The sequence below is a fragment of the Gracilinanus agilis genome, chromosome 6, assembly GCF_016433145.1.
Source record: "Gracilinanus agilis isolate LMUSP501 chromosome 6, AgileGrace, whole genome shotgun sequence".
NCBI lineage: Eukaryota > Metazoa > Chordata > Mammalia > Didelphimorphia > Didelphidae > Gracilinanus > Gracilinanus agilis.
This window is the reverse complement of record NC_058135.1, coordinates 98,395,247-98,407,668: the sequence shown is the minus strand read 5'-3', so window position 1 is coordinate 98,407,668 and position 12,422 is coordinate 98,395,247. Positions and strand designations below refer to the sequence as shown.

The following is a 12,422-nucleotide window of genomic DNA, read 5'->3' as shown; positions in this document are numbered from 1 at the left end:
TATATGAATTGCTGCATGATCACACACAATCACAGCAATACTGTATGATGATCAACTGTTAATGACCTAGCTATTCTCAGCAATCCAATAATCCAAGACAATTCCAAAGGATTCATGATAAAAAATGGTATCCACCTCCAGAAAAAGAATTGGTGAGGTCAAAATGCATATTGAAGCACCCTGTTTTTCAATCTATTTTTTTTTTCACGTGGAGGGCTGTGTTTTCTTTCACAACATGACTAATATGGAGATATGTTTTTGCATGATTGCAAATATATAACACCTATCGAATTCTTACTTCTCAGTGAAGGGTTATGGGAAGGCAGGAGGGAGACAACTTGGAATTCAAGATTTTAAAAAATGAATGTTAAAATTCATACTACTGTTCAGAAAAATAAGATATTTTGTTAAAGTGTACCATCCATTAAAACCATTTCAAAGACAATACTATATAAACAGATACAGACTGACTTCATTAGTCTCTAGCTGTCTTATTTAGGGGGAAAGGAAAGAAACCATGAAATCGTGAAAAGATTTGCATAAAAACTACTGCATTATCGAGAGTTCAAATATAAAATGAAATCTTGAAAGCTATCAATAAAGATGCAACCAATATAACTACTTCCCAGCTCTTATAAAGAGGGGTAGCACGGTGAAAAGTGCTAGAACTAGAGCCAAGAAGACTTGATTTCCAATCCTGCTTCAGGACTTCCTATCAATATGATCTTTGGCAAGTCATTTAATATCTGTTTCATTTTCCTCATCTATCAAATTAGAATAATACCCGAAGCGTCTACCTCAATGGGTACTTGTGAGGCTAAAATAGAATAACTTTTATAATGTCTTGTTTAAGCTTCAAAATGCTACATAAATATGAGTTATTCTTTTATGTGAGAAAAGGAAAAAAGATTCTCAAAAAAATGTCATCTTTACAAAATTAGCAGTTGGAACAATGACCAGCTGTTGGAAGATTTAGAAGAACAAATCAAAACTCTGAAACCCAAACTCTAATTCCAAACATTTGCTTGCTGATGAAGTTTGGAATTCTGCCAGGTGTTCTCTTATCCTTTAGGATTTACAAGTCAAATAAGTCTTCTTTTGAGAATGGCTGAGTGGTTTCTCCAATGTGAGTCTCTTGTATTAGAAGTCTACAGTAATCCACTCAATATTTATAGCAAGACTGAATATTAAAATTTGATTGGCAGTCTCCCATTTTTTTCCATTTTCAATGTATTAATTGGAATCTAAGCTTATGCTAGTATATCGCCAGCAAAGATGAGTTGGGGAAAACCTGTTTTGTTGCAGTGAATTGTTGTAAAAAGATATATGCCTGAAAGTTTGTTTTCCCATATTTCCAGAGCCCAAAAGAAAACAACCTCGGTGTCCTTAACAATAGGATCATCTTCCCCAAAGACTGGAGTAACTACCGCTGTGATTCAGCCCATTTCTGTTCCCGTTCAGCAGGTATATCTACTCTGTAAACACAGCCCATGAGAGATGATAAACAATCATTCTGTTGTTCTATTTAAAATGTGCTGGGATTTAGTAACAATGAACACATATCTAGATCTAGTACCTACCCTTAGCATGCTTACAGTCTAAGTGGAAATGAGTAAAGAAGAGAACCAAACACACCCTGAAAATTAAACGCATAGCACAATGAATAGCAACAATAAGCAAAAGGGAAATAATGTTCCTTTCCTTCAGCCCATTTAATACCTAGACATGCCGCGCATTCTTCAACAGTTTCTTCTTATTCTCCATTGGGAGCTCCTCTTCCAACCCTGAAGAACTGGAATCCACTCCTAAAGAAACACTTTTGCAAAGCACAAATAGCATTTAGTTTAATCTTACAACTAGAAGCCAAAAATACAAATACACATGAACATTTTTCCCATCCTTCACAAAGAGCTGCCCATACAGCAATAAACAATTTCTCCTTATATAATTTGTACATTTTTACTAGAGTTGAAACTAGATTGAGGCCATCAGGATTTTGACTCAAGAGTCTAACATCCAGGAAGTTATATTTTCTTCCCAGGGAAATCAATTGGTTTTGTTCCTCATGGAGATCACTGTTCCCATCCATCACTTTACAGTCTTCCGTGATCCTACTTCATATATCCTGACTTTGTGCCCTTCTCCACCTCTAACCCAGATGCCTTTCTCCTGAAGACTTGCCTTCATTATCATGATCCTCTGTGCCACAACCACTACTCTTATCCGTGATGGGACTCAAATTCTCCATCTCCCTCTCTCTCACTATCTACCCTTCTTGCCCTTTCTGACCTCCCTTCCTCAAAGAATCCCTAGTTACAATTCTAACTTTTATTCCATTTCATTACTTTGCAAGAGTACCTTTTTAAATGGAGAGAAAAAGGTTAAACTGTTTACAACTATAATCAGTCTAAGAGATAGTATTTTTATCTTTTTAAAGTAATCATTACTTTTAAAATAGACAATTTTAAAATCTAAGTGTCAGAGTACCATAATGAATATCCCTTTTAAAGATGAACTAGGGAGCAGCTGGGTAGCTCAGTGGATTGAGAGCCAGGCCTAGAGACAGGAAGTCTTAGGCTCAAATCTGGCCTCAGATACTTCCTAGCTGTGTGACCCTGGGCAGGTCACTTAACCCCCATTGCCTAGCCCTTACCACTCTTCTGCCTTGGAGCCAATTGACTCCAAGGTAGGTAAGGGTTTTTTATTAAAAAATAAAGATGATCTACCATTTCTTTCAAAGGGTTTCTCTACCTTCTCTTAAGTCATAAAGTCATCCCTAAGTCATGAGTTTGTCTTTTATTATAGAATTATATCTATTCGAGTCATTATCATTTACTGAGAACTCATAAGGTGCTCAGAGGTTATGTCCTATGACATGCAAGATTTGCAGATTACAAGATTTCTTCCTCAAACTTGCAATCTACACATACATTTGGTTTTTACTAGCAAGGACTCGAAATTTCATTTACTCATTAACCTGTTGATTGAGAAGATTCAAAATAGAAGTTAGCCCAAAACTCCCACACAGGAATCAACATAGGACACTGGAAAGAGCCCTGAATTTGGAGTCAGAGGCCCTGAGTTTACCTCCCATCTCTGCTACTTATGACCCATGTGACCTTGGACAAGTCATTAATGTCTATATACCTTATTTTCCTCATTTAGGAGAGTTTGGACTAGGGAAATCTTTGGTGAGGAAACTCTCTACCAATGTAGACCAGCAACAGATTTGCAGCTTAGGGTCTTAGAGATTTCCCTGTTGTATCAAATAAAGATAATAATTGATATTATTATTATTACTGGCATTTATGCAGTACTTTAAAGTTTCCAAAGCATTTTGTACATAGTAGATTCTCACAATATTTTCATCGCGTTACAGATAAAGAGTCAGAGTCCCCAAGAAGTTAAGAGACACGCCCAAGGTTATACAGTGTGTCCCAAAAGTCTTAGTGTAGTTGGAAACTATTTCTATTAAAGCCATAAAGAGCAATAACTACCTTCTTTCTTTCCTCCCTTCCTCCCTTCATCCTTCCTACATTTTCTTCTTTCCTTCCTTAATTTCTTTCCTCTCTTCTTTCCTTCTTCCTTTCTTTCCCCTTCATTTCTCCTTTCTTCCTTCTCTTTTTTCTTCCTTCCCCTTTTCTTCTTCCCTTCCTTTATCCCTCCCTTCATCCCTTGTTCCCATCCTTGTTTCCTTCCTTTGTTCTTTCCCAAAAATCTTATTGAAGTTAGAAGTTTTAATAATTTCCAACTTCACCAAGACTTTTGGGCCACCCTGTGTAGAATCTAAAACAGAAGTCTAGCCCAGATTGCCCTGACTTATAGGCCAAATTTTTTTTTTCCCTTTCAACATCTTGTCTCAAAGCTCCGCTGAATTCTGTTGCCTTCATCTATGTGATCCTCTGGTATGTTTAGCTGCACAACATCCTAAATAAATTAAAGTTAGGCTAGTACAAAATACATACCAGTTTTTAGTTTTTATTTTCAACAAATTCAGAAATCAGGCCATTTTTCCTTGTGTAATTGGCATTCAATGGTAGTTGTGATGCCTTCTTTTCTGAAGCAACAATAACAAAAACCTTTTCCTTTTTCCTGCCTCTAATACTGACTAACAGTGACAGAGAACATTAAATTTCAAATCATTAAATGTAAACTAATTAACTCTCCTTTCTAATGCGAATGTAATGAACTTAATTATTTTAATAACCACCCTCAGATCCTATTTGAATATATATGCACATAGAATATCATATATTTCAAAACTATGAAAATATAATTCTTTCAGGGTTCCAGACACAGAATCCTTTTAGAAATAGCTTTTAAAAGACAATCCCCCCAAGGAGAGACATTTTACTGTAAATATCATCTTGATTGGTAGAGTATAAGAGGTACACAATAGGGACGAGGTGCTAGGATTGGAGTCTTGGAGTACCTATTGATATTTCTTTCAGAGGGCTAGATTGCCTGATGAAAGTGATTCCTTCCTCTTCGTCCCCTCCGCACTCAACTTTTCAACCGTGTCTATATTTAATATTTTCATCCATGTGATTTTGGTTTTTCAGGTTCAAAGTCCCACTTCGTATCTCTGCCGACTTGATGGAGCCAATTCTGCCTATACGCCACCCAATTTTACAAAGGTCTGAAATCTGCTATGCTCATTCTATGTGTTTGTTTTAGTCTCTGGTACAAGTGGGATATAGGTTCACACTGAATTTTAAAAGCAAAATAAACAGCTCTTATCTTAGTAGTATCTTAGTAGGGCATTACTTAATGTATCTACTACTGACCCTTTGTAGCTAAGTCAACCAGTATTTATTGAGCACCTACTATGCATGCACAACTCCATCAAGTACCGTGTGTACAACAAGAAGAGGAAGAAGTATTTCCCATGTAAGTGGGGAGAATAAGACATATGGGGGAAATATAAAAAACAATGGGGCACCAAAAGACTTGTAACTGAAAGGAATCTGGGGGACCTAGTACAGCCCCCTCCTATTACAGATGAGGAAACTGAGGCCAAATGAAGTTGTCTAACATACCATTGACTGCACATATAATAAAAAACAAAGAGAAAATTCAAACCAATCTAAGGTTTCTAAATCCAAATCCAGGACTATTTTCACTGAGAAATTGCCTACGAATCATGTGGCAAATTACTTAGCACAGACTATAAGTACTAAAGGAATTTTAGAAAATTAGCTATTGGTTAAAGAAACCAATTCCCTGTTGTAAATTAACATGATCACTATGCACTCTTAAGGATTCAGCTACTCCCAAGGGAGAAAATAATCATCTCTCATCACTCAAAAAAATATGCATGCCAGTCAATGCTGAGTCAGTTCTGTGGTCCATTGGGCCACCAGAGGGATGCTATTCCTTCCCAAATCAGTCTGGTAACATTGGCCCTTGGTCCTCCACAAATTCTTACTGGTCTACAAGGCTTACCAACCAGCCTTATGCATTTGGATATGGCTTATGCCAGAAAGAAAAACCATTTTCCCTACCAAGGAGGCTAATTGTTGACCAATGTTTTGACTGCCTCAATGCCTTGGATTCTGGAGTAGATGAATCCATGACTTATGGGATTTGTGTCTTTTAATGAAGCGTCTCCCAAACAAAACAAATATTTAGCTCCTTAAAATGATCTGGAAAGATTATTTAGTGCTTCAAATGGCTCAAAAATTTAAATTGTTTACCTGCTACATACAATCTCCAATAGATCTAGAATTGTAGATCTAGCCTTACCTTCTTATCTTGCAGATAAGAAGTGTTAAGGGACCAAAGGTAACAAGTAGAAGAAAAGGGCTATAACCCAAGGTTCTGTCATACTGGAGACAGAAGCATCCTCTCTACCACACTAGGCTGCCTTGTCCCCCAAACATAAAATTGAATGGTACCAAGAGGTTTTCCATTAGAAACAGAATGTATTAACACAAGTGGGAAGATGGGTAGAGATGAAGAATAGGAAGATGGCAGATGTAATCAGTGAACTTAACAATGATTCCATAGTCAGTTTTATAAAAAGAAAGCAAGCTGAAACTTCAGGGATATTTTTTTCTAAACTGGACCTGATACAGTAGAATCATCAGAAAAGAGAGCAAAACATCCAGGTGATATCTCTCTGTTACTAAATCACGCAGCTCTCAAACGTTTGATTTCCATATAACCATCCTTGTGTATCTCTGTTCCCTTGTTTGTATATGTTTCTGGGAAGAGTCTATATTATAAATTGTTGTGATTCTTGAGGAATAGAATATACTGAAGGTTTGGGCAATGACAACATTGGCACATGATCACTTGACAACTTCATCACTGGCAAATCTTAGTCTTCCATAACCCTGTTCCAGAGGCTGCAAGATTTTGATGGTCAGTAGTTTATAGAGACTTTATTTGTTTCTATAAATGTACTGCTGTGTATTACCAGAAATAGTTACTAAGACTGCATTCTTTCACTGAGAATACTCACAAATGGACCTACGTTTCCAAAGATCTCGTCAGGCTTTCCCCACCACCACCACCACTCACTCTTCCAGATTTAACATTCCAGAGTACACAGTTCAAAGGCTGTTATTCCTAGAACTATAGAGACAGTTCCTGTCTCCAGGAAGCCTTTTCACCATTGCAGGTAAATAAGAGTGCAACCCATAATACAAAGTATCATCCAGTTAGTGTGTATACAACATCCTTCCCCCAAATTATCATTTACTTTCTAATGGCTCCTCATATTTCATTGGCTTTCATCAGGTACAATATCCTGCTGCCCAGACTGAGTGATGACACAAAAAGTTTAAGTAGGTTCCAATGTATGGCCCAAGAGTTTCGGATTTTCCTTAAGTTGTTAGCTAATCCTAGAGACAGATAAGTAAGGGGGAAAGATGCATTTTTTGATACCTGGATTTTTGATGTCACGGGCAAAAAATCTGCCTTTTCATTGTACCTCCAGAAGTAAATTCCTTTCTTATCTATGTATGATTTTCTAACACTTCTTTATGGTGATCCCACAATGTACTATTGCCTTACTAAAACCTTGAAAACAAAAATATACCAAATAACTTTTCGTCAAGAAATCTGAGATTGGGGGGGGGGGGGCAAAGGATAGGGGGTGCATAATTAGGAGAGAACGGGGAAAGATGAGGAGAAAGAAAAAGGATTTTGCCTGTTAAAAACCTAAACTGACTTCTCTGTGGTGTAAACTCTATATTTAGTTTTTATGGGAATCTGTTTTAACTCTGAATGCATTCATTCTAGAAAGAGGTTTGCATTCTAGTTGCCTAGAGACTTGAAGAGCAATAGGATAGAGAGGAATAATTAGAAAGATAGATTGAATTCATAAATTGTGTTTTGCAAAATGCAGTAAAAGTTATAAGGCCCAAACAGATATAATTTTTCTTGGTTTACAGTATTCTAAAACCATTTGGAAAAGCACTTTACCAATATAATTATATTGGTGATTAGAAAAACCTAATGATCTGCTCATTTAATTTCCACTTGACTCACCACTTATTATTTTGTGAGCTTTTTAAAAAATTTTCTCTAAGTATTGTAATTGCTTCTTTTCTTCTGTAATTGCTTCTTTTCTTCTATTCTTCTTGAGGGGGAGAAGGACAAAAGTTTGATTGGGAGCATTTCCTTAAAATTTCAGGAACTTCAAAACATAACGGCCTCAGAGGGACAAGTGGTTGTCCTGGAGTGCCGGGTCAGAGGGGCACCCCCATTGCAAGTCACATGGTTTCGAGAAGGCATCGAAATTCAGGATTCTCCAGACTTTCGGATTCTACAGAAAAGTAAGTGAAAGGGAAGTGCTTGAGGTACACGAGAAGTTAAGTGATTTTCCCAGGGTACCATAGCTAGTACATATCAAGGGCAAGGTTTATACTAGGTACGTGTCAGCCAATATTTATTAGCATCTCTTATGTGCCAGAACTATGCACTGTATACATGTGGCTATGTGTATATATTTGAAAGGCGGCATAGCATCATGGCTAGAGAACTATTCTCAGTCACGAAGACCTAGGTTCAACTTCTGCTTATGATACATTCTGACTGTGTGAACCTGACAATCTCTCAGTGCCCTTGAGCATGTCTTAGGATATAGGCTCTTAGTCTGAAGTTCCATGGACCCAGGGCATAAATTTGACAGGCTTGTGAACTTGAATAGCAAAACACCTTGATAACTTTTCTGATGCAATTAAGTGTACTTTGTAATCCTATGAAATTTAGCTTATGCATTTAAAAACATTTTTCTAAAAAGAAAATTCATGAGTTTCATCAGACTATCAAAGGGTTCATAATGCACAAAAAAGATTAAGAACTTCTGTTCTAAACATAGTAATTGCAGAACGATTGTTGATCTGCATCTTGTTCTCTGATATAGGAAGGAAGGAAGGAAGGAAGGAAGGAAGGAGGGAGGGGAGAGGGAGAAAAGAAGGGATGGGGAGAAACAGACAGACAGACAGAAACAGAGAGACAGAGAGACAGGCAGAGGCAGAGAAAAAGAGAAGGGGAGAGAGAGAGAAACAGAGAGATAGACAGAGATAGAGAGAGAGAGAGACAGAGACAGAGAGACAGAGAGACAAAGACTCTAAGTAGTGTAAAGATAATCAAAAGGATGGGAGCTTAATATGAATATAGTCTATTCTAATAGTTTTCTTCTCTTACTTTTTCCCTGATGTGGCAACCAGAACCTCGATCCACAGCTGAGCCTGGTAAGAATCAATTTTCCTAAATTGTCTTTCCACATTCAATAGTTCTTTGTATCTGTTCCGAAGACATAAGGAAAACAATGTTTCTGCTGCACATGAGTAATGTGAAACCCCTTAAAGACGATCTCATTATCAGGGGGTTTGCACACTGTGTTTTATATCAACTGTGTTATTTGTTGGGGTTTTTAAAAAGTCTCATTTGGACAAAGGGAACAGGAAATCCAACAACTTAAAATTTCTTAAAAAATAATCTTCATATTCAAAAAGCTAATTAAGCTAATGATAAAAACAAGTCCTCCTAAAATTCCTGCACAAAAAAATTCTATGACATGGTTACATAAACCCAAACCACTAAGTGCTAGTCTCCCCAAGCCAGTTCTGTTTCTCCAATGTAAGCAGAGCTGTTATGACCAGCCTGTGTGCTCTCATTACATATTTCCATAAACTCTTACCATTCCACAGTCATGAAAAAGCTTTTTGCCACAGGATTCCCTCTGATCCTTTAGGTCATTAGGAGTCAGGGGTATCTATCCTGTAGCATTTGGTTCAGAAGCTTAGATATTGATCCGGATGGCTAAACCACAACAGATCACTTAGCCCCTTGGGATAAAAACCTCTTGGAAAGAGTGGGGAGACTACCTAAAGGTTCCAAGAGCATGAAGTTCTCAAGTATACTTCATTTTTGCCTCTTTCCCTTCCAATTTCACTTTCTCAACTTCACCCTCCCTCCCTCTCTCCCTTCCCCTACCAGCAGTCACCAATTGCAATTGTGTGTGTGTGTGTGTGTGTGTGTGTGTGTGTGTGTGTGTGTGTGTGTGTGTAGCTATATCTTCCCCCGGTTTTCTTCCTCAGACTTTATTGTAGACAAGGGCAGCTCAGATGCCTTTTACAGTAAGTGCCTGAAATGCTAACAGCTGAGCGCTGTGTTTTTTAAAAATCATAGCCTCAGCCCATCAGAAGGTAAACATTAATGCATGCTGAGCAATGTCCTTAGGAAAAAGAACTGGAATTGATCAGTTTGCTCATCCCTAAACCCAACTAGAGCATATCTTCCCACCATGTGTCAGTCACCACATCAAGATCTGCTGCTACTTTATGAAATTATATAACTATACAGAGCTTCAAATTGTGGCATCACACGATTTCTACTCTGTGAAACTAACTGCCAGGATACCATCTACTCCATGATCCATGATCTAATATGGAAATCCTACGAGTGAAGTCATATAGGCATCTTTTATATAAAGTTTGTAATGGCTTTTAAATGAACTCTTAAAGTTTGATAAATTCCAGAGCAGAAGCCAAATACCCCCATTGCCCCCTGGGGGATTGCTTTAATGGGGAAAGGGGTGGAGGGAGAGAATTAGCTAGGATTTTATGTTCTTTTGTTGTCTATGTATGAAAAAAAAAAAACTAAAATGTTTGGCCCAACAGAACTGCTACTGGAACTAATTAAGTCAACTCTTGATATTGCATTTTAGATTCTTAACAGAGCCATGTGTTTACGTTTTTTCATAAATTTATTATACTTAGTAACCATCTCTGCTTTGTAGGTGTTCTGGGAACACTTCTTGATGATGTGTGAACTTGGCTCAAAAATTGCAAAGCAACAGTCGACAAACTCAAATTACTCATTTGAATTTCAAACCTTGGTTTCAATAGATGTCATTGTTTTGAAATTGAAAACAATCAGAAAACTGGGTAAGAAACAGCAGATTTGGGAGAGAAGAGCAGAATACCCTGACAACAAGAAATGAGGGAAGTCACGTGAAAGTATACTTATAGGAATCTGGCGCTAATTGAACAACTGGACCCAAACAATCGTGACGAGTAGGGATTTGTGAGGTTCAGGGAAGTGACACAATCTGTGCCCTTCAGCCAACAAGTCTTAAGTGCCTACTGTGTGCCAGAGACTGTGGGACACCCTGGTGATAGGAAAACATACAGCTAAACAAGCTCTACTTGCAAGCACTTGACATTATACTTTCTTTTCAACATTTTAATCAGTGACTTGGATTCAGGTATATATGCCATTGGTTTTTCATATTTGTAAATGATACCAAATAGAATAGTAGATGCAATATATTCCATTACAGAATTGGATTCTCAAAGAATATTGACTGGTGAGAATAATGGACCGAATCCAATGAGATGACATTAATATTAAATTATTATATATTAATATAATTTATATTATGTAACTCATATTTGAAAAAATAATGCAAAGGTTTAAGATGAGGAAAAATGGCTAGATAAAAATTCTTATAAAAAAGAAATGGTGATTTTAGTGGACTGGAAGTTCAATATAAGTCAGGAGCGAGACTGAAAACTTGGCAGCCAGAAAAGCTAATGCATTTCTAGGTTGCATCAGCAAATGTATGATGTTAAGAATGAAGGAAGTGAAGTTGTAATTCTGGTGCCAAGGTCAGGCTACATCTGGAGTGTTATGCATAGGTCTGGGTGCCACATTTTAGAAAGGCCATTTGATAAGCGAAAGATCATCCAAAGAAGGGCAACCAGGGTGGTGAGTGGACTCAAAAGCATACCACGTGAGGAGCAGCTGAAAGAATTGAAAATATTTAGACTGGAAAAGGAGAAGAATTAAAAGGGCCATGATGCCTGGTTTCAAGGTTTTGAAAGACTAAAGAGATAGAAGAGGGATAAGCTTTATTATATTTGGCCCAAGATACCTCATAACTGGAAACATTGAAGGAGAAGTTGCAGGGAACCAAGTTTTGATTCAAGAAAGGAAAAAAAAAGAACTTCTTTTCTAGTAGAGCTATCCCAAAGTGGAATGGGCTGTAGTGGTTTTTTTATGACAAAGGATTTCCAAGCAGACTCTTGTCAGGAATGTTGGAAAGGGAATTTTCCATAGAGGTGCAGAGTCAATCAGAAAACCTCAGAAATTATCAGCTCTAAGACTATTCAGCAGTTAATCGAGAATGAGCTTTATACCAAAGGTTCCACCTGCTTATATTGAGCAGTTAACTTGAAGAAAGGCTCCTAAAGTTTGCATGTTTCAATCCCAAATGCAACAAATAAAATTGATATAGAAGGATATATATAAAGATATTAGGGTTTTATTAACAGCCATATTGATAATTTAAAAAAACCATGTGCCTGCTAAGATCTAATTCAAATGCTCCACTGGGCTTTCCCCCTGCTGCTTCCTAGGAAAGAGACAGTACCAATCTCAGTCTCCCTACTTAAGCTTCCGTTTACGTTGTCTTACTTCACCAGGTAAGGACAGGAAGCCCGTTGAATCATGGGAAATGTAGTTTGTAAGAGGTCTAAATGTTCACAGGAAGTTTAGATCAGGGGTCTCGATACTAAGCTCAAGGACCCCAAATTTCCAATATCACACAAACATCATGGAAGAGAGCCTGTCTTCCAGAAGTTGCTTCCATCCCAAGGAACTTCTTTCAGTGTGGAATTACACAATAACATAGAAAAGGACAGATCATGAAAGGCACAGAGAAGCTGGAAAACATAGTGGAGAGAGCTCCAGGCCTGGAGCCTGGAGCCCTGGCTTCAAATTTAGCCTCAGACACTCAGACAATTCCTAGCTGTGTGACTCTGGGCAAGTCACTTAATCTTTATTGCCTAGCCCTTGCAATTCTTCTGTCTTAGAACTGATGCTAAGACAGAAGGGGAAGGAAGGAAGGAAGGAAGGAAGGAAGGAAGGAAGGAAGGAAGGAAGGAGGAAGGGAGGGAGGGAGG

General features: G+C 37.7%; 1 protein-coding gene across 1 annotated transcript in view; it reads left to right on the top strand.

Moving 5' to 3' along the window:
* Positions 1 to 12,422, top strand: part of PALLD (palladin, cytoskeletal associated protein) — a 479,197-nt gene that overhangs the window by 189,402 nt on the left and 277,373 nt on the right. The window contains exons 4-7 of the mRNA XM_044681559.1: positions 1,359 to 1,464; positions 4,563 to 4,637; positions 7,643 to 7,784; positions 8,682 to 8,705. Of these exons, the coding sequence (XP_044537494.1) occupies positions 1,359 to 1,464; positions 4,563 to 4,637; positions 7,643 to 7,784; positions 8,682 to 8,705 (347 nt within the window). The remainder of the gene's footprint in view (positions 1 to 1,358; positions 1,465 to 4,562; positions 4,638 to 7,642; positions 7,785 to 8,681; positions 8,706 to 12,422) is intronic.